General features: G+C 42.2%; 1 protein-coding gene across 2 annotated transcripts in view; it reads left to right on the top strand.

The window, feature by feature from the left end:
- Positions 1–23092, top strand: part of TCTN2 (tectonic family member 2) — a 69135-nt gene extending 46043 nt beyond the window's left edge. The window contains exons 12-18 of one of the 2 annotated variants that reach the window (XM_040347336.1): positions 1022–1102; positions 2132–2240; positions 3587–3690; positions 5705–5858; positions 6443–6553; positions 18123–18211; positions 22889–23092. In XM_040347336.1, coding sequence (XP_040203270.1) covers positions 1022–1102; positions 2132–2240; positions 3587–3690; positions 5705–5858; positions 6443–6553; positions 18123–18211; positions 22889–23007 — 767 coding nt within the window. In that variant the 3' untranslated portion in view covers positions 23008–23092. The remainder of the gene's footprint in view (positions 1–1021; positions 1103–2131; positions 2241–3586; positions 3691–5704; positions 5859–6442; positions 6554–18122; positions 18212–22888) is intronic. The other variant, XM_040347337.1, reaches the window with a different exon arrangement.
- The last annotated feature ends 277 nt before the right edge of the window (positions 23093–23369 follow it).

Here is a 23369-nt window from a genome sequence, read left to right as displayed (position 1 = left end):
TTGTGAATCTGGCCCTTTGTTTTTGTCTACAGATGCCCTTTATCTGCATAGGCAGTTTTTGTGGTAAAGGTGAACTATCCCTCAAAGTATTTTGGGCCAGATCCACAACGAGCGGCCGTAACTTAACTTTTCCTATTTAAGTTACACCGCCGCAAAATCTCTACCTAAGTGCCCGATCCACAAAGCACTTACCTAGAAATTTTCAGCGGTGTAACTTAAATCCATCCGGCGCAAGGCGTGCCCAATCTAATGGGGCGAGACGTACTGCGCATGCTCCCGACACGATTTTCCCGACGTGCTTTGCGCGAAGTTCCGTTGCGCCGAGTTTTGTCAATCGCGCTGGGTAAAAAAAGTTGCGTCAGGGAAAAAAAAGATGCGGCGGGAAAAAAAAAAAATTTGACAGCGTCGCGAGAAAGAAGGGTATACTTTTACAAGGTGTACTAACTTTACACTTTGTAAAAGGTACCCTATCTTTGCGTTTGCAAACTAACAATTTACGGAGACTTCACGAAGGGAAACCGCTTTGTGGATCTCCGTAAGTACTAATTTGCATACCCGAAGCGGAATTTCGACGAGAAATGCCCCCAGCGGCGGCCGTGGTACTGCATCCTAAGATCCGACAGTGTAAAACTATTACACCTGCCGGATCTTAGGAATATCTATGTGAAACTGATTCTGTGAATCAGTCGCATAGATAGAAACAGGGATACGACGGCGTATCAGTAGATACGCCGGCGTATCCCTTTTGTGGATCTGGCCCTTTGTTTTGCCATTTAGTACTTTAAACATTCACCAGTTACTTGCTAGGTATTACATTCACAAAGTACACAATATAAGCATTTTATAAATATGGAGTTTCCTTTCTTTTTTTTTTTTTAATTAGGATTTCGTGGTTATAAAGCTGAGAAAAAAATGTCAAAGTTTTGGGAATCTCTCTAAAAAAAAAAAGATGGGATGTTGCAACCTTGCCATCTAAACACATTACCGGTATATCTGCCAAGTTTATTTCTTTCTCTTGCAGGTTACCAAGTTGGAAAGCCAGTCATAGTTGCTAATGGAAGTACTCCTTTCACTAAAAGGACCCTGAACGTCTGGAAGCCTGGTAAACTGTGGTGTATTTTTACAAAATGAATAAAAAGGGATAAAACCTCCTACAGCTTAAAGAAGATCTATCATTTAGAATTTTTGTTTTACTGTCCCCTATGTGTCAAAGTGCTACATGTACCAAGCTGTAGCTATGAACCAACTGTCTCCTTCAAAGCTGTTGTTGGATCTGCCATTGCAAGAGGAGAGGGGGCAGGCCAGTATTCATAACTACAATTAGAAAGCACTTGGAAACACAGAACAAAATACTACATGTACTTTCTAACCGTAGTGTTTTCTATACCATAGTTATGAGTACTGGCCTGCCCCTTCTCCTCCTGCCATGGCTGATCTGACAACAGCTTTAAAGGAGACAGTTGGTTCATAGCTGCAGCTTTTCTCGGCTATGAACACTTCCTGAGACAAGCAAAGGCAAGAGGAATGCTGAGGGAAGGGACACAATCTCGGGAACTGAAATCATAGAGTTCCTTAGTGTTACTAAACCCACAGCAGTAAAACCAATCTGTATATGCAGTAAAGCATGCTTGTTATATTCACTGTGGAACCTAAGGAGTTAAACCTCTACATTGTGTAAAAAGGCTGTTTGATCCTGTCTTCTCTGATCCTCCCCTTCTTCCACTGTCCCTAAACCATCTCCTGATAGAACAGAACCTTGGGGGCACTCTACACTTGCAAGTTTTTTTTTTTTTTTTTTTGCTTGGGAGAGTGCATGTGATTTAACACAGGGCCAATCTGCACTTTACAGACAGAGTGTCAGGGAGGTCCTGCAGCCTCATAGGACAATCGGGGAAGAATGAAAACTCCTCCTAAAAGTTTTAACCAGACACTTATAGAAGTGGGAGACCAGATTTGGGGAATGCAGGGTCCTGGGTTTAGTTGCACTTTGAAAAAAAAAAACGTCTCCATTGTTGTTGCAGAGAGGTTGTTTACCAAAGAGTTTATTTGTTCTGAGTTCAGGTTTTCTTTTATATAAAACTATACTGTATTAGCAGTTTTTATTACAAATAACTTTGATTTTTTTTTTCAGTTGGGGAAGGTTTGTGTTCCACAGCTACATCGACACCTGTCTTATTTGGACAAAATCTATTTTCTGGATGCCTCTTTAAAGTTGTCAGTGAAAGCTGCACTCAGCTGAGGTGTGAGATTGCTTTTCAATTGTACTACAACTTTACAACTGTATTCCCCTGCAAACAATACTGTAAAGTATTAAATAGGCATTGAACAGTATTGCAAGAAAAAAATTGCTGTGCGTCTTGTTTTGTAAAGATTTTTATTTGCTTGTGTCCATTGTAAATTTTTCCTCACTTCCGCTCTAGTGAAATGATTGTCTCTCTCTCTGTTTTTAATCTCCTTACTCTCCTATTTAAAAAGCATTTATTTTTTTATTTTTTTACATACATTTTTTAGCAAAAAATTAGACGTAGTTACATTGTTGGGTTGAAAAAAGTCCATCCAGTTCAACCATAAAACGTCCATCCTGTTCAACCATGAGATGATAAAGTAACAAATAAGTTGCTATGAATAATTTAGGATTTCACTGCCAGTGCCATTTTTTTACAGTTCTTCTTTTTTTTTTTGTACACATGTAAAAATGCACATTTTAGGCCTGAGTATTAGTTAAACCCCCTAATATTATATAATTTTCTTAAATCGGGGACCCTGAAAAATAAAATGATGGTATGTGCAATTTGTTTATGTTACATGATATAATTGCAAAAGCCAATATACTGCCTCATTTTGGCAAAAATGTAATTTAATGAAAATTGTCTATAGGCGAGGATTTAAAAGCCTTTATGGGTCATCTGTTTGGAGTTAACTGTGAATAATGGCCCTAGCACTATTGCTCTCACTCTGGTGTACTCAGTGACAGGGCCGATGCTACAGCTAGGCAGCCACCTAGGGCTCACTGCGACCTAGGGCGCCCAGGCCACTGGTTTCCCTACTCTGTCTCCCACCAGTTTCCGCGCTATGTAGGTTTTCAGTGCAAGGGTGACTGTATGCAGGGGGTGCCTCTGTCTGCAGCATGTAACTAACACAGGTGTCATCCACCCTGTCCGTAAGTAAATGGTGTCAGAGGGGCAGCGCAGCACTGGAGGACTGTGTCCCAAAGGAACAGAAGCACACATCCCATACACACCGCCGCCTCTATGATCAGTGATCTATCTGTCTCTCCCTCTCTGAGCCTCTGCCTATACGTGATTCCTATACGAAGTCATGTGACCCCGCCATGTCACCTCCTTTAGTAGAGGCCACTCTCCCTCCCGGCCTGTCCTGTACAGCGGCAGCGTGTGCTATAGCCTAATCGGATTGGAGTAGTGTGCGCTCCAGGGCTGGTGACAGCTGGAGCCTGGAAGCACCGAGGCAGGGTTAAAATGTAGTAGCTTGATTTGTACAGCCCAGAGTTACACTAGTCATGTACCAAAATTTAGAAGTATGTAAAAGCTTCAAGTGTCATTAATTGAATGAAGTGTCTTTATTGCAGGGAGAAAACACTACAGTTCCTGCAATCACTGGTTACAGTCAATTACATTGCCATGAGAGGAAACTCAAATGTCGGCGACCCTAGTGAATGGGTATCTATAATATGTGAGTATTGTGGAACTATTGTGAATCTATTTATATATTATTATTTTTTTCACAAAAATATTTCATTATGTAATCTGCTGCTTTGTTTGTATCAGTTTCGATTTAAAGTTTCCTAATTGTTTTCCCTTAAAAGCATTATATATGATCTAAAGTAAAGCCTAGTTCACACTATTTATTTATTTTCCTTCATTCTAGCAGGTTGAATGGAAAAAAAAACTGACAGCTCAGGTCAAAGCCGATGTACTAACAATCCAATGTTGGTACAGCGACCTCCCCTGCTGAGCTATCAGTCGGCTGCTGGTTTTTCAGCAGGCTCGTCCAACAGAATTCGGCCGAATGGCTTCCATACACACTGGCCGAGTGTCAGCTGGGTTTTATTTGGCGGTGGCTGTCCATCCATTAGGGGCACCCGGGCACCGCCCCCTCTCTCCAGGTGACTCCCCTATATGCATAATGGATAGATTCATGCATAGCATGAATCTATCTATGGCCACAGTAGCCACCCCCTATTAATGCATCCGGCCCCCTTTTTTTTTTTTTTTTTTGGAGGCTCTAATAGGCTTCAAAATAGGGTGGGCTCGGTTCGCAGAGCATGCGACCAGAGCCCACCCAGGTGTGTTAAAAAGTAAATGAATATTCGCTGTAAAAACACTGATCCTCAATCCAGGCAATCGGAAGCGGGTGTGAGACCCGTTTTCCGATTGGCCGAAAAGAGAAGACTTCAGATTGGCCGCCGAGGAGGAGGGAGGAAACGGAAGCCACCATTGTGGAAAGCAGGAGAATGGGAAGACGCTGGTGATGGAGAGCAGAAGAATGGGAGGCCGCCGAGCAGGGGGAAGCTGCCGGTGATGGGGGTGAGTGCTACTGACCCACCGACGGGGGGGTGGCATTGTGTTTGTCGCCCCCCTCCCCAAAAAAAAAAAATTTACACCAGCCGCCACTGGATGTCGGCATTTGGCATTAGAAAGTTTTTACAAATGAAACCCTGTGTGTTTTGCTCTTTTTATATTGAAAGCATTTTAGTATTTCCTAATGCTGGAAAGTATTTCTAGTTAATTATCCATAAATGTAATGCAAGATCAAAGTTGTTTTTTTGATAGTGTTAAAAAAATAATCCTTTCATTGAGTGATATTGGCATATATTTTTTATTTATTTTTTTGTAAAGCTGGTGTACTCAGTCTAATGTAGGCTTGCCATAGAAAAGAAAATCAATTTATTAGTTCAAAATTTGAACTCCATGGAAAGGGAAAAGGTCCGATCCTTGATGCCCACAGGCTGTAAGACCCCACAGCTTCTTCTTCCCTATGTTCCAGTAGTGACATGTCCAGGTCCATCAAGTTCAATGCAGAGCCCATCTCAGAGGAACAGTCCACTGCTTGAGCATAGGGGAGTAGAGTAGAGCTCTGGTAGTTGAAGGGAGCAGAGGATCAGGTAAGTGAAACTACTTTTTGTGGCCCCCTGGACATAAATGAGCATTTAACACTGCAGTGCAGGGGTAGCCCCACTGCAAAAGAGAATTTTTCCTTTCTGCAGATAGGGGCTTTATGCGATTTTGTAGTGGTCTCCAGTTATGCAATGTGGCTGAGAAAAATTTGTTAATGCATGTGCACTATCTATAGCAGGGATCCTCAAACTACGGCCCTCCAGCTGTTGTAGAACTACACATCCCATGAGTCATTGTAACACACTGACATTCACAGACATGACTAGGCATGATGGGAATTGTAGTTCCTGAACAACTGGAAGGCCGTAGTTTGAAGACCCATGATCTATAGGTATGTGCACACTGACAAGGAGGAGACAGTTGTTGATTGGTAATGACTAGAACCCTTTCTTTCTTTCTTTCTTTGGTTGCTATGGGCTTCATCTCCACTGTCCAATTATGCTGCACTTATAAATTAATGAATTTATTACTTAACTATTTGCTATTTATGGTTATATTTGTTTTAAAATATAGTATGATATAGGGGGATAGGTGGTGTAAATTAACCAAGCGATCTGATTTTTGTCTAGATGTGCTACCCAATACTACATGTACAGGGAACTGTGCTGCAGAAAATGTAATGTGTTTAAAGGTACCATCGAACGTGAACATTGAGATCATTACAGCTGTGACAGGCGCAGTGGAAGGAATTCCACAGGAAGAGATTTTGGCAGCCAAAGTCAGGTAATATCAACCACTGTGCACTGCTCTGAATAAGGTGGATTTGACCTCCCTTTGCCTGTGTTTTTTTTTTTTTTTTTGTGTGTGTGTTTTCTGGTCTCTTGTCCACACCCTGATTTAAATTAAAGTGATACTAAACTCCTCTCTGTTATTTTTAAATGGGGGGGGGGGGACACGTTCTGCTTACATGTTCTGTGCAGTGGTTTTGCACAGAGCATCTCGAATCCTCCTCTTCTCGGGTCCCTTGCCGGCCCTCCTGCCCCCACAGCAAGCGGCTTCCTATTTGGGCACTCAAGCCAAGCTGCTGCTCTGTGTGTCCATTCAGACACACAGTCCCCCTCTTTCCTCATTGGCTCACTGACTTTGATTACCAGCAGCGGGAGCCAGTGGCACCCCACTGATGTCTCAGCCAATGAGGAGGGAGAGTCCCAAACAGCCGAGACTCTCGTGCAACATCGCTTGATCGAGATGGGGCTTGTGTAAGTATTAGATAAGAAACCTTCTGACGTTGGAACCACTTTAATGTAAACACTGTGGTTTTAATGTGTTTTATTTGATCTGTACTTATTTTATTCCTTTTTTTTTAGTTTCTCAACTATTAATGTGGAGTGTGTATCTGCCTGTAATGTGTCTCTGCCACTCACAAGCTCTGTGCAGTTCATCCAAGTCCCAGCTCAGCCACTTCCAACTATCACAAGGTAAATAAGGAATATGGTACAAACAAAAGCAAGTCTGAGAGCTGTAAATGCACTGATGCTCTCCCCAATTTTATCTTCTAGCCCTCTGAACAGCATCTTATTGAATAACCATGGGGCAGGAAAGTTTGTTTCAGCTGAAAAGCTGCCAATATGCTGCTTTTAGACTTGAGGGGATCATTGTTTGTGCTGCCTGCTGAGCACTGCAGAAAACCTGTTAAACTTGAAAGGCTGGCTTAAAGTCTTTATGGTGAAGTCATTGGGGGGTAGACACCCTTTAGATTTTTTTTTGTCAGGGTGCTGCACCGAAAGTGGCAGTGTTTGTACCCGATTCATATACCTGTCAGAGACATGTACGTGAATATGTCGGTGCTCGTGCTGAGGTTGGAGTGTCTATACTGGACAGTAATGCCTCAGTGCACTTCCTCCCTGCCCACTACGCCTGGCACACCGATAAGCACATGGTGATAAGTTATGCATTAGGGGTGGCCAGAGCCTGATGGGGGACCTAAGAAAATAGTTCCTTGTCGGGTTGACTTTACTTTTGATTGACATACAGAAGTGTCCAGTGAATCCATGACTGCTATACAGACCAATAGTAGCTTTTAAAACTGCCCACTACTATGTGCTATCAGTCAAAAGAAAGGCATCCCTGATGGAGAACAAATGTCTCAATTCCACCTACCTCGTGACCAGTCATTTCCCAAATATGGACATTGCAACATGCCCCACTCTGATGAATGGCATACCTTGGTACGCCAGCCCAGAGCTGGTGATGAGCACTGCCAGTTTCCTCACCTGCAAACTGTTGGTAATTGTTTAAGAATCAGATTCTTAGGCTTCATTTCCACTGGCGTTTTTACAGCCACTTTTCTGAGCGTTTTTTACAGCTTAAAAACGCCTGTCCATGTTATTCTATGGCAAATGGCATAGGCGTTTTTGAGCTGTAAAAAAAACGCAGGACCAGGGCGTTCTGAAGCTCCAGAGTAGAGCTGTAAAAACGCCAGACGTTAAACGCTCAAACGCGCGAAAACGCGTTTTTTTTTTTTTTTTTTTTTTACAAAATAAACATGGACAGGCGTTTTTAAGCTGTAAAAAAGCCTAACAACAGTGGCTGTAAAAACGCCAGTGGAAATGAAGCCTTATAGTGGCATTAATGTTCCTGACACTGGTGCAAATGTCTAATTAGGATCAGGTAGTTCTTAAAGCAGAAGTTCACCCTCAATAGAAACTTCAGCTTATTAAGACGACACAATAACTACGTTAATTCCGCTATCGCTCATTTTTAAAATGATTCCAATACCTTGATTCAGCAAGACAATACCAGGCACTTCTGGGTATCTCTCCCGCAGGAGTGGGCGTGTCATTTTGTTTCCAAGCGCCCCAGTGTTTTCTGGGACTAGATCGCAATGTCGCCTGGGAGCACAGCGTCATGCTTCCCAAGAGACGAGTCATAAGGCAGACTCACGAAATCTCGCGGGATTCACCGCATCCCGGAAGCATTTGCTTGTGGCGCTTCACGCTGCCCACAAGCAAAATGGAAACGGCCAGAAGAGATTTTTATAAAGAGATATTTCATGCCGAGGGAGAATGCGGGCCACTAGGAACATGAAACATGTGAGTACAAGAACAGTTAAAGAACAGCACAAGAGTTAAATTAACAAAAAAAAAAAAAAAACATCCGGACCGCGGAACCCCCGCAACTACCAGCAGAAGTGTGTCATTTAACTGAATTCCTCTGTATAAGTTTGTGCATGTAGATGAGAGGGGTTGCAGAGCCACAATCGGGAGGCTAAACACTGTGCGAATGTCATCCTTGGCATGACTTTTGACCACTGACTCTGCTGGAAAATTTCAGCAAAACAGCAGCTGCATGCAATCAGGAGGCTAAAGCTGACCATACACTGTGAAAATGTCATCCCTGGTTTGATTTTTGACCAATGATCCTCCTAGAAATAGTTTTTTTGTTTCTTGAACAAAAAGCAAACTGTCGGCGTAAGACCTGCATAACAATGTTACTGAGGAAACAATGGTGGTTGGAACGTTTCCTTACTATTTTTTTTTTTTTCCTTATAGCAGTTGCCTGGTGATATAAATAAATGAAATGGATGAGTTGGGGGATGGGAATTAGTTTAAGGAAAAACTATAGAATTTAGATAAGAGGGTTACTGTTAGTAGCAGTAATTGACCATGAGACTTGATTAGAAATATATCAAAATATTAGATTTATTTAGCACTATTCGTGCAATTAAAAAGTTATCAGATATAAAATCTAATTGGTATTTAAAGTTCCTGTACACATGTAACAAGACAGACAAGACTAACAAAGACTACAATTAACGGCGCCCGTCTGCGCACGCTGAAAGTTCACACATCAGTAACATGCATCATAGGAGTGTGACAATTTTTAAATAGCCCGGTCATGAATCATGGGGACTATATATTAGGTGATCATATGTGGGAAGCCAAAAAGGTCTCACCACGTTAATGACACTATAATGTCGAATTGATGCATTACCTGGTGGGTGAACCTGTGGTTAGGGAGATAGGGAGAGGGGGGAAGTGTGTGGTGTACCTTGTGTTTGTCAATACCCAGAATTGTTTGAAAATATAGTACAATGTTATTTACAAATTTGATGAAAGTCCATAAATAGTTTTAAGCCAAAAAATGATGGATTTGATACTGGATAGCTGTTGAAAGTTCTGGCTGTATTAGTATCATGTAAATAAAAAATGACAATGATACTTTGTTGGTATACTTGGTATAAATTAAATAACCAGTATCAATATTGGTTGATCAAGCAAGAAGATCTTATAAGTATTGCTAGGAGTATCCGTTGGATTTTCGTTTGTAAATTGATTTCTGGTAATACCAGAGGCGTACTAAGCATGGGGCGGAGGGGGCGGGCCGCACCGGGTGCCACACACTGGGGGGGTGTCAGGCCAACGCAACCCCCTCCGCGAATGAAGAGGACTACTTAGCGTGCGGCATGATGATGGCGCGTCGCACGGTAACAGGGAGGCAGCGCTAGACACAGCTGAAGCGTGGCTTTTCAGGGGGGGGGTGTGACTCGTGCGAGCCGTACCCATACCCGGGACCGCAATTATCCCTTTCTCTGTGGCAGCGCAGCGCCCGCGGCTCTGATAGATACGGCTGTGACTGTCTGACACTGACAGTCACACAGCCGAGGAGCGTGAAGCTGCAGCCGCCTCCCCCTGTGCTGTGCTGCCTGTGTGTGTAGACAGTGTAACACGCGGCGCGCTGATGATCATCTGTCTGACGGCATTATGGGTCTGAAGGCAAGGGGGGTGTGTGCACTATTGTAAGGGGGGGGGGGTGTTCTGTATATGAGGGGGGGGGTGTGCTGTACATGAGGGGGGGTTCTGTATTCTGGGGGGGGGGTTCTGTATGTATTGGGGGGGGGGGATGTTCTGTATTGTAGGGGGTGGTATCTGTATAGGAGGGGGGGTTCTGTATATCTGGGGGGGTTCTGTATATCTGGGGGGGTTCTGTATTGTGGGGGGGGGTGTTCTGTATATGAGGGGGGGGGTGTGCTGTACATGAGGGGGGGTTCTGTATTCTGGGGGGGTTCTGTATGTATTGGGGGGGGGGATGTTCTGTATTGTAGGGGGGGGTTCTGTATATCTGGGGGGGGTTCTGTATTGTGGGGGGGGGGGTGTTCTGTATTGTAGGAGGTGGAGTTCTGTATTGTAGGGGGGTGGTATCTGTATAGGGGGGGTTCTGTATTCTGGGGGGGTTCTGTATTGTGGGGGGGGGTGTTCTGTATTATAGGGGGTGGTATCTGTATAGGGGGGGTTCTGTATTCTGGGGGGGTTCTGTATTGTGGGGGGGGGGTGTTCTGTATTATAGGGGGTGGTATCTGTATAGGGGGTTCTGTATTCTGAGGGGGGGGGGGGTGTTCTGTATTGTAGGGGGTGGTTCTGTATATGAGGGGGGATTCTGTATTCTGGGGTGGTTCTGTATTGTGGGGGGGGGATGTTCTGTATTGTAGGGGTGGTTTCTGTATATGAGAGGGGTTCTGTATTGTGGGGGGGGGGGTGTTCTGTATTGTAGGGGGTGGTATCTGTATGGGGAGGGGGGTTCTGTATATGAGGGGGGTTCTGTATTCTGGGGGGTTCTGTATTGTGTGGGGGGAGTTCTGTATTGTAGGGGGTGGTATCTGTATAGGGGGGGTTCTGTATTCTGGGGGGGGGGGGGTGTTCTGTATTGTAGGCGGGTGGTATCTTTATAGGGGGGGTTCTGTATTGTGGGGGGGTTCTGTATTGTGTGGGGGGAGTTCTGTATTGTAGGGGGGTGGTATCTGTATAGGGGGGGGTTCTGTATTCTGGGGGGGGGGGTTCTGTATTCTGGGGGGGGGGGGTGTTCTGTATTGTAGGCGGGTGGTATCTGTATAGGGGGGGTTCTGTATTGTGGGGGGGGTTCTGTATTGTAGGGGGTGGTTCTGTATATGAGGGGGGATTCTGTATTCTGAGGGGGTTCTGTATTCTGTAAGGGGTCCAGAGGTGCAGGATGCTGTGCAATGTAAAGGGGTCCAGAGGTGCAGTGTAATGTAAAGGGGTCCAGAGGTGCAGGGTGGTGTGTAATGTAAGGGGTCCAGAGATGCAGGGTGCTGTGTAATGTAAGGGCTCCAGAGGTGCAGGATGCTGTGTAATGTAAAGGGGTCCAGAGGTGCAGGGTGCTGTGTAATTTAAAGGGGTCCAGAGATGCAGGGTGCTGTGTAATGTAAAGGGGTCCAGAAGTGCAGTGTAATGTAAAGGGGTCCAGAGTTGCAGGGTGCTGTGTAATGTAAGGGGTCCAGAGATTCAGGGTGCTGTGTAATTTAAAGGGGTCCAGAGATGCAGGGTGCTGTGTAATGTAAAGGGGTCCAGAGGTGCAGGGTGCTGTGTAATGTAAAGGGGTCCAGAGGTGCAGGGTGCTGTTTAATGTAAAGAGGTGCAGGGTGCTGTGTAATGTAAGGGGTCCAGAGATGCAGGGTGCTGTGTAATGTAAAGGGGTCCAGAGATACAGGGTGCTGTGTAATGTAAAGGGGTCCAGAGGTGCAGGGTGCTGTGTAATGTAAAGGGGTCCAGAGGTGCAGGGTGCTGTGTAATGTAAGGGGTCCAGAGATGCAGGGTGCTGTGTAATGTAAAGGGGTCCAGAGATACAGGGTGCTGTGTAATGTAAAGGGGTCCAGAGGTGCAGGGTGCTGTGTAATGTAAAGGGGTCCAGAGGTGCAGGGTGCTGTGTAATGTAAGGGGGTCCAGAGGTGCAGGGTGGTGTGTAATGTAAGGGGGTCCAGAAGTGCTGTGTAATGTAAAGGGGTCCAGAGGTGATGTGTAATGTAAAGGGGTCCAGAGGTGCTGTTGTAAAGGGGTCCAGAGGTGATGTGTAATGTAAAGGGGTCCAGAGGTGCAGGGTGCTGTGTAATGTAAAGGGGTCCAGTGATGCAGGGTGCTGTGTAATGTAAGGGGTCCAGAGATGCAGGGTGCTGTGTAATGTAAACGGGTCCAGAAGTGCAGTGTAATGTAAAGGGGTCCAGAGTGCTGTGAAATGTAAAGGGGTCCCGTGGTGCAGTTGTGGAGAGGGGGTACACAGTAGTGACAAAGAGATATTGAAGGATGCAGGGGGCACAGTGGGGTGTTTTTTACATTTTACCGGGGGGGGGGGGGGTGCCAGATATTGGATCCGCCCCGGGTGCCAAATGTTCTAGGTACGCCCCTGGGTAATACAATAGTATTGTTAGTATCGTTTAAATGACAGGCAACAAATCAGGCATCATAGGGAACTGCTGTCCATAGCGTATATTGAGGTATCAGTACAATTATACTGCTTGCTGTTATATTTCCATTCGTTACCTTAACATAGATGCAATTTGGTCTTTGATCATCCGATCTTATATAGGTAAAATTACCGACCTGTGTTTGTTGTTCATCTAGTTTGTAACGACATCCATGGCTATATTGTAGCAAGTTTACCAGCAGGATTCAATTGGTCCGGATGGTCATTGCTGACCTTGATGCACTGATTGCGGTGATTCCCCGAGATGTTTTTTTCTCTCAGTGTGTTATTGAGGAGGCTGCACAGTAGGCACTGGATGACATGTGTGCTTTGAAGCAAACTTGCAGATAGTTTGTCTGTCGCAGGACGTCTCCTCGGTTCATCGGCTTGTAAGCTGTTCTTTCAAAAAAGCCGTTCCCTCGTTCTCCCGTCAGCCGGCTGAACGCCGGTATAGGCGTAGCGGGCGTCGAGCTGTGACGTCGACGCGTTTCGCCGTGCTTAGTGGCGTAGCTTCTTCCTGGACGTGCTGCACAATTAGTCAATGGGTGTTTTATGTTGATGTCTTGATTGGTGTCAAGCTACAATGGCGATCATTCTCAAGTTTGTGTCAATGATTATCGCAATGCGATACACCAATGTGAAGGAACTTTGGATTTTAGATGGGACAGTCTATAGTGTAGATTTGCACTACTGAATCGAAGTTATGAATGTCTGGTATGTAGCCGTCAGTGCTGACTATGTTATCAGACATTATCATTTTTAAACGGTAGTTTTTTTCTTCTTCCAAAAAATATATAAAAGTATATATATGATAATAAAAAATAAATGATAAATTGTGCCTTAAATATCGTACTGAAGCAAAAGTTAAGGAATATAGTATCTTGACTCTTTATTATAGTTCTTACTGGAGATGAAGCAAAAACAAAAGTAAAAATAGACGATAAAGTTGTTAATTGTAAGGCGCAAAATAGAAACTATTGTGTTGGTAAAGATGATTATCTTGTTAATGAGTGTTAGTGTTAGGAGATACAATAGGAAATAAACACCAAGAAACAAATAGACATAGAGTGAGATAGTGCAGTTGTTTGTACTATCTTTTAGAAAAGGAACTAGAAGGAACTATTGTTATGATACTTAAGAAATAGTGTCAACTGGATCATTGGATGACCGGTAAATTTGGACATTATTCAGATTTCGCAAGGAAGTAATTAGATGTTACGTTTTTAGTTTTAAGCAGGCTTATAGTTGATGAACTATGGATTTAAGAAGACCTGTAAATTTAATTCTGTGTTTAAGCCGGCCGGCATGAGCGATTTTAAACGATAAATCCAGAGTTTTTCTTTTTGTAACAATATTTTGTCAAAGTCACCACGTCGGCTCGATAATTTTAGCTGGTAAATGCCTTTTACTGTTAGTCCTCGCGAATCGCGGTTATGGAATTGGGCGAAGTGTTTTGATAGGGGCTTTTCTGGAATTTTTTCTTTCTCATTTATTTCCCTCAAATGCTCGCCAATTCGTATCTTCAGAGGACGTTTCGTTTTCCCAATGTAAATTTTATTACAAGGGCATGTGATCATATAGATCACACGTTCCGTAAGGCAATTAATTAGGCCCTTAATCTCAAAAGATTTCTCTCCCATAGAGTCCTCGAATCTGGACGTTCGATCGACATATGGGCAAATGTGGCACTTGGTGCAGGGGAACATACCATGGGAACGAGGGTAATTTGTAAGCCATGTGGGATCAGGGACCCGTATGTATTCTGATCTAATTAGCCTATCGCCAATGTTTTGGGCTCTGCGTGCCACGAGCTTTGGTTTGTCACTCACTATTTTTGCCAGTAGTGGGGCATTGGTTAGAATGCCCCAATGTTTTTCGAGGACAGTTCTTACTTCCTCCCACTGTATTCCAAAAGGAGTAATAATCCGTATAGGTTGAATGGAGTTTTGGGGTAATTTGTCTGTTGGATCACTTTTAATTGTAAGTAATTCATTACGCTCCCTATTTGCTGCTTTTTTGCGGGCATTTTTTATTTGTCTGTGTGAGTACCCACGTTCTCGGAATCTATTGTAAAGGTCCTGACTTTCGCGATAGTAATCGCTTGGTTTGGAGCAATTGCGCTTGATGCGCAGAAATTGTCCTATTGGAATGCCATTTTTGAGCGAGGCGGGATGGTGGCTTGTGGCATGGAGCAGCGTGTTCGCGGCTGTGTCCTTGCGGTAGGTGCTGGTATTAATTTGTCCCTCCTCTAATCTGATTTTCAAATCGAGGAACGACAATTCATGTGTGTGCGAGGTGTATGTCAAGCGTATATTGCGTTGATTATCATTCAGTTCACACATGAACAGCCGAAGCTGTTCAGTAGTGCCTCGCCACAGCATGAGCACATCGTCGATGTACCGCCACCAGGTAAGTACATGGCGGCGGTACATCGACGTCGTGTAAACGTCCTCTGCCTCCCAGAGCCCCAAGTGCAGGCAAGCGTAAGCGGGTGCCCATGCTGCGCCCATGGACGTGCCTCTTATTTGGCGATTAATATGTGCTCATGAATTGGAAGTTGTTATTGTTCAGAGCAAACTCCAGCATCTCGGTGATGAACTCATTTTGAGGGCCTGCCGATGGATAGGTTTCATCCAAAAAAGTCTGTACCGCCGTAATTCCTATTTCATGTGGTATCGAGGTATACAATGATTCCACATCGACACTAACAAGAAGTGTACTTGGCGGTATTGGTTCAACACTGAGGTCCTGGAGCTTTGCCAGTACATGCTGTGTATCCTGGACAAATGATGGTAAGTTGTTAACCATCTCTTTAAGTAGTCCATCAAGATATTTTCCTGTGCACTCAAGAGGTCCCTGACAAGCGGAGACAATAGGTCTACCTGGTGGCTCTCTAAGATCCTTGTGGATCTTTGGTATGATATAAAATGTTGGTATATTGTAATTTTGTACACTTAGGTAATTGTATTCCTTATTGGTAAGCAGTCCTTCGTCCCTAGCTAGTAGGAGTTTATAATTTAAATTAGAGACGACTAGAGGCAATGGGTTATGGTCTAGTTTCGTATAGGTTGAGGTATCGCTCAATAGTCGCTTTGCTTCGCGTTCGTATTGTTCTTGGGTAAGAATTACCACGTTGCCACCTTTGTCACTATTTTTTATGACTATGTTTTTATTAGACTCTAACTCATGTAAGGCCTGTCTTTCATTAGCAGTTAGATTATCGCTAGATTTTTTACTCCAATCAATTTTTTCAAGGTCACTTTGCACCATGTCCAGAAACATCTGTAGCCATCGATTTTTAGATAGTGTTGGCATTCGTAGTGATCTTATAGTCAGATTTGGCCGTCTGATCGTTTTGGGATGGTTCATCATCAGATGACTGGTTCTCATCCAATAATGAGTTTAGCATGTCGAGTGCACGTTGGTCATCTGGTTGTATTGATTCAGATTTATCGACTACAATGCTATCTTTCGAGAACAAGGATCGATAAAAGACCTTGCGGAGAAATAGGGTAATATCTTTAAAGATTTTTTTTTATCATATATATACTTTTATATATTTTTTTGAAGAAGAAAAAAACTACCGTTTAAAAATGATAATGTCTGATAACATAGTCAGCACTGACGGCTACATACCAGACATTCATAACTTCGATTCAGTAGTGCAAATCTACACTATAGACTGTCCCATCTAAAATCCAAAGTTCCTTCACATTGGTGTATCGCATTGCGCTAATCATTGACACAAACTTGAGAATGATCGCCATTGTAGCTTGACACCAATCAAGACATCAACATAAAACACCCATTGACTAATTGTGCAGCACGTCCAGGAAGAAGCTACGCCACTAAGCACGGCGAAACGCGTCGACGTCACAGCTCGACGCCCGCTACGCCTATACCGGTGTTCAGCCGGCTGACGGGAGAACGAGGGAACGGCTTTTTTGAAAGAACAGCTTACAAGCCGATGAACCGAGGAGACGTCCTGCGACAGACAAACTATCTGCAAGTTTGCTTCAAAGCACACATGTCATCCAGTGCCTACTGTGCAGCCTCCTCAATAACACACTGAGAGAAAAAAACATCTCGGGGAATCACCGCAATCAGTGCATCAAGGTCAGCAATGACCATCCGGACCAATTGAATCCTGCTGGTAAACTTGCTACAATATAGCCATGGATGTCGTTACAAACTAGATGAACAACAAACACAGGTCGGTAATTTTACCTATATAAGATCGGATGATCAAAGACCAAATTGCATCTATGTTAAGGTAACGAATGGAAATATAACAGCAAGCAGTATAATTGTACTGATACCTCAATATACGCTATGGACAGCAGTTCCCTATGATGCCTGATTTGTTGCCTGTCATTTAAACGATACTAACAATACTATTGTATTACCAGAAATCAATTTACAAACGAAAATCCAACGGATACTCCTAGCAATACTTATAAGATCTTCTTGCTTGATCAACCAATATTGATACTGGTTATTTAATTTATACCAAGTATACCAACAAAGTATCATTGTCATTTTTTATTTACATGATACTAATACAGCCAGAACTTTCAACAGCTATCCAGTATCAAATCCATCATTTTTTGGCTTAAAACTATTTATGGACTTTCATCAAATTTGTAAATAACATTGTACTATATTTTCAAACAATTCTGGGTATTGACAAACACAAGGTACACCACACACTTCCCCCCTCTCCCTATCTCCCTAACCACAGGTTCACCCACCAGGTAATGCATCAATTCGACATTATAGTGTCATTAACGTGGTGAGACCTTTTTGGCTTCCCACATATGATCACCTAACATATAGTCCCCATGATTCATGACCGGGCTATTTAAAAATTGTCGCACTCCTATGATCAGAGCTTTTTTTCTCAGAAAATAGGTGCAGGAACTCAACCACGACCCCGTTCAGATTTCACAAACAGTAGAAGGGTCTTAAAGGGGCATTAAATACCAGGATTGCGTTACATACAGAGTGCAGAGTTCAGGGGGGTTACATACAGAGTGCAGAGCTGTCACTTGTGAACACAGAAACCAGACTTCTGTGTTTACAAGTGATTGTGATGAGCAGGCACCAAAGGGTCTGAGCCAAAGGTGGTGGAACTGAGTTCCCCCAAGTTCCCCCTGAAAAAAAGCCCTGCCTATGATGCATGTTACTGATGTGTGAACTTTCAGCGTGCGCAGACGGGCGCCGTTAATTGTAGTCTTTGTTAGTCTTGTCTGTCTTGTTACATGTGTACAGGAACTTTAAATACCAATTAGATTTTATATCTGATAACTTTTTAATTGCACGAATAGTGCTAAATAAATCTAATATTTTGATATATTTCTAATCAAGTCTCATGGTCAATTACTGCTACTAATAGTAACCCTCTTATCTAAATTCTATAGTTTTTCCTTAAACTAATTCCCATCCCCCAACTCATCCATTTCATTTATTTATTCTATGCTCAATAAGGTTACAGTAACAGCACCGCTATTCATCGGATGACCTTACATAAGTATCCTCTATTTAGGATACCTAGCAAACTAGTGACTTTACTTGCGTCTTCCCATTCCCTTTTTCCCTTAAAAATATTATTTTTGCCTGGTGATATACCTGTCAGACATACTGCACAATAGGAGTCAAATGCAGGATTATAATATAGTTTAACACAGAATGTATTATTTTCCCTGTCCCTTATTCAATAATGTAATTTTACATTCCAGTCCTATTCTTATCTTGTTGTCAAGTCGGTGTTAATAACTTCTCTGATACTTTCAGATTCCAAACAAATTACACAGAATATAACTGTGAGAAGAATGACGTGTGCTGGCAGCAACTTGCCTATCCATTTACCAAATACTACACAGGTATAGAATAAACTATTTTCTCTACCTGAGCCTGCACAGTTATCCAGATCCACTTTTTATAGTTTTACCTTTAAATAAAAACAGAAAAAAAAAACATATAAATATATTTCCTGTATAACATTCTTTTAACTTTGAATGGTGCTCGTGGCCGTAAATATATGGCTACTGTCTTTCTCGTATTTTATTTTCCCTTTTCTCTTGTTGCTTTTTGTTTTTTCCTTTTTTTTTTTTTTCTTGTAAACCTACAAAATCTTATGCCGCGTACACACGACCGTTTTTCGGGTTCTAAAAAATCAAGTTTTTTTTTTTTTTTTTTTTTTTAATGTCATTAAAAACGATCGTGTGTGGGCTCCAGAGCACTTTTCACGTTCTAAAAAATGGCTATTAAAAATGTCGAACATGCTCTATTTTTTCACGACATTTTTAACGTTGTCGCTTTTAAGGTCGTAAAAAATGGTCGTGTGTGGGCTTTAACGACGTGAAAAAACCGCGCATGCTCAGAAGCAAGTTATGAGACGGGAGCGCTCGTTCTGGTAAAACTAGCGTTCGTAATGTAAGCACATTAATCGCGCTGTAACAGACAGAAAATCGCGAATCGTCTTTTACTCACACAAAATCAGCAAAAGCAGCCCCAAGGGTGGCGCCATCCGAATGGAACTTCCCCTTTATAGTGCCATCGTACGTGTTGTACGTCACCACGCTTTGCTAGAGCATTTTTCTTTTTCACGATCGTGTGTAGGCCAGGCCGTTTTTAATGATCGGGTTGAAAAAACTTAGTTTTTTCTAGACCCTTAAAACGTCATTTTTTAGAACCCGAAAAACGGTTGTGTTTTTTATTAGAAGTAAAAAGCTATTTCGTCAAAAATAAATGAATAAAAAGTACAAATATAAAGTAAAGCATTACTGGAAATTTTAATTATAACATTTTCCAGGCAATGCTGAAAGAATGCTGTTTTATATGAAGATCAGAATTAACATTTGTATGCCTTATTTTTGCCATGTTACTATAATCTTCTTTTTTTTTTTTTGCACACCCTTATTCTGTATACTTAGCAGTACCTAATAAAGATGCCACTATCTAGTAAAGAGCAACACATCTCAGGTTCTTTGTGACAGGAGTTTGGGAATAGAGGTGTCTACCCTTCCCAACCACCATTAGCCTGAACCATTAGTACAAGACAGGACAGCATATAAATTCTAATAATCTATGGCTATGGCTATGGCTATGGCTAAATTTACCACCTGCATGTACAATATTGCAGAAATCTATATAAACCTGAAAAGACAGCGTTGTCCTAATCTTTAAAGCGGAGTTCCACCCAAAAGTGGAACTTCCGCTTTAAGCACTCCTCACCCCCTTACATGTAATTTTTTTTTTTTTGGGGGGGGGGGGAGTGGGGGCTTCGGTAGGAGTGGGACTTCCTGTCCCACTTCCTCCTTCCACCCAGGGACCGCCTCGGCGTCTTCGTTTCTCGCCTTAGGCGGCCCCTCTCTTTAGGCGATCTCCAGGGGCACGTGACAGGTCCCAGGAGATCGCCTGTCCATTCTTGGAGCGCATGCGCAGTGAGTGCCCGGCCATGAAGCCGAAAGCTGTCACGGCTGGGTGCCCACACTATTTTTCTTCCTTTGTTTTCACCTGGTAATTCTGCTTATACCACACATCTTGTCCCCGAGTAGCTAAACTAACTTCTCCATTGTATCTATGGAGGTAGCTCTGGTTGCCACCCAGGCTAGATTTTAAACATTTGCCTTTGCTCATCTTCATTACATGGAGAGTGTGGTTTACAAATGAAAGATAACACTTCCAGCTCATATCACAAGAAATGGCCTTGCATTTATAGCAAGATCCACTGGTGTTTTCTGAACTTGCTGAAAAAGTTCTGGAAAAACTACTGCAGCAACTTCATTTGAAGACTGGTAAGCTGCAATATAATATTTTTTTGTTTTCAGGTTTAGTTACCTTTTAGTTGTCTAAATGGGGTCCATTGTAGCCTAATTTTCACGTTTTAGCAGAGAAAAACTAAGCCCTCTGTACAATTCTGCCGCTAAAGCCCAAACTTTTCAAAATTTGACATGCGCTCTGTGTTCAGCGATGTCATCATGCACTTGTACAGAGTATTGTTTGAGCAGTTATGGATTAGCTTTCAGTGTGAACAAGCTTGGCCATTTTCCTATCATCACTCTCAATAATCAGGCATTTTTGCCCATGGAGTTTCCATTTTCTGGGTGTTTTTGCACAATTCTTTGTAAACTCAAGCCATTGTGGTGCATTGAAATTCCAGAAGAGTTGCACAACCACCACATCATGCACCAAAAATAATTCTATAAATTCACCCTATATATACATTTTTATATTTTATAACTGTATAATGTTTGAACAATGACAACCTTTTAACCATATCTACATGCTTCATGTTTTTTTTTATTTGCTGCCACATAATTTACTGGCTGATTAGGTTTGATTTATATTTTTCTTATACAAGAATTTTAACCTGCTCTCTTACATGTAAAAATCATTATTTTTTTTTGCTAGAAAATTACTCGGAACCCCCAAACATTTATATATGTTTTTTTTAGCAGACACCCTAGGGAATAAAATGGCGGTCGTTGCAACTTAATATCTTGCACGGTATTTGCGCAATCGTTTTCCAAACGCCTTTTTTTGGGGAAAAAAAACAGTTTCATGAATTAAAAAATAACAAAACTGTAAAGATAGCCCAATTTTTTGTATAATGTGAAAGATGATGTTACGCTGAGTAAATAGATACCCAACGTCTCACACTTTTAAAATTCGAACAAATGGAATGGTGCCAAACTTCGGTACTTAAATCTCCATAGGCAACGCTTTCATTTTTTTTTTTTAAAGGTTACCAGTTTAGAGTTACAGAGAATGTCTAGTGCTAGTGGGCGGGACTTGCGTGTGTGTTCGCTTCTGAGTGCAAGCTACCAGGGAGAGGGGCATTTAAAAAAAATAATTGTACTGAATTTTTTTTTATTTTTACACTATCTTTTTTACATTTGTTTTACTTTTATTCCTATTACAAGGAATGTAAACATCCCTTGTAATAGGAATCTATTGTGACAGGTCCTCTTTATAGAGAGATGTGAGGTCAATAAGACCTCACACCTCTCCTCCAGGCTGGAAAGCATAAGATCGTTCATCGATTCTGGCAGCCGTGATCCCGGCTTTGTTTACATTCGCGGCCTGGACGCGATGTCATAAATTCGCACCTCGGCCTCCGACAGTCATAGAGGTGACCATCTGGTCACTGGAAATCTCAAAGTGGTCTCAAAGTACCGGCCCGCGGGCCATTTGCGGCCCGCGGACCAGTTATAAATGGCCCGCAGGCAGGGTGGAAGTGAGGGGAGCAAAAAAAAAAAAAAAAAATTTTTTTTTTTTTTTTTTTTGAGCTGGAGCCATCTGGTGGTGAGCCGTTGGTATTACAAGTTATTACCACCAGATGTGAGCTGGCGCCATCTGGTGGTGGCCGTTGGTATTACAAGTTAAGCATTACAAGTTAAACAACAATTCTAATGTCATTTTACACTATTTTCACTGCCATATTCTTCCCTCTAATTAGAACCCCCAAACATTATATATATATTTTTTATCCCAACACCCTAGAGAATAAAATAGCGATCGTTACAATACTTTCTGTTACGCCGTATTTGCGCAGCGGTCTTACAAGCGCACTTTTTTGGGAAAAAAATACACTTTTTTTAATTAAAAAATAAGACAACAGTAAAGTTATCCCCATTTTTTTTAATATTATGAAAGATAATGTTACGCCGAGTAAATTCATACCCAACATGTCACGCTTCAAAATTGTGTCCGCTTGTGGAATGCCGACAAACTTTTTTACCCTTTAAAATCTTCATAGGCGACGTTTTAAAAAATCTACAGGTTGCATGCTTTAAGTTACAGAGGAGCTAGAATTATTGCTCTCACTCTACCAATCGCGGCGATACCTCACATGTGTGGTTTGAACACCGTTTACATATGCGGGCGCTGCTCACGTATGTGTTCGCTTCTGCGCGCAAGCTCGTCGGGACGGGGTGCGTTTTCTGGCTCCTAGATTCCAAGCAAATTTGTCAAACCCTGGCTTACACCAGTGCTGGTGGTAATAATGCGCTCGCTGACACCAGTGCTGGGGGTTAATAATTTGTTCGCTGACACCAGTACTGTTGTTTTTGAAGTTTGCATGCGGCCCCCCATGGGATATGAAAACTTGTCTTGTGGCCCTCAGGTAATTTGAGTTTGAGACCCCTGCTCTAGATAGAGCAAGCAGTAAACTGAAAAGACTGGATGAAGTTTTTCTGTTCCACAATTACAATTTTGTTACTGCCTTTTAATCATCACAAGAGTAAATATTCTCTGCATTAGAATCCACTAGTGATGGCTAACAAACAGCTTTGGTAATTTAAATGACATTTAATAACAATCTGCATGTGTTTGTATTTATTTTTTGGAGCTGCATTCATTTTTTATTTTTGTTGCACAATGTAATTTTATATACCTATGACCACAGCATAGCTACACGTGTCCGACAAAGGTTGTGAAGATGCTTTTCCAGGACAGGCCAAATGAATGTATAATTCTGAGACTAGTAAGACCAGTCTCTTGAGACAAGAATAAAAGAAATGAAAAAACTAACTGATGGTTATGTCTGATTTTAGGGGAGCCCTACCATCTAACGCTAGCCAAAGGTATGATCCTAGCTTTCTTCTTTATAAGTGCCGCAGTCCTAGGAGGTCCATGGAACAGAATACGTAAAGCCTGGAATAAAACACTGTAATCGTGAATGATTTATTGCTGTAATGTAAATATATGTAAATCACTATATTTGTTAAATTTTAATAAAAAAATAAATAATGAACAATAATAAACTCTTCTTGATTTTTTTTTTTTTATTATTATATGGTATAATAATGTTGCATGATACATGCACTAATCCACCTGAATGGCTTTGCCTAGGCTTTGTACAGTATATTTCATTTATTGTCTGGACACAGTACCTATGTGTCATATTTACTAATTTATGCAATTTATCCCATTGGTCAGTTTTTTCCTTGAGGTTCTAACTCCCTCTACTTATCTTGTATCTCTGCTACTTCTGGGGCACCTTCTTGTAATTCCTTTGTGATAAGGGGGGAATTC

Source organism: Rana temporaria, chromosome 1, assembly GCF_905171775.1.
Source record: "Rana temporaria chromosome 1, aRanTem1.1, whole genome shotgun sequence".
In the NCBI taxonomy this organism is placed as follows: Eukaryota; Metazoa; Chordata; class Amphibia; order Anura; family Ranidae; genus Rana; species Rana temporaria.
This window is presented reverse-complemented; position numbering and strand designations above follow the sequence as displayed.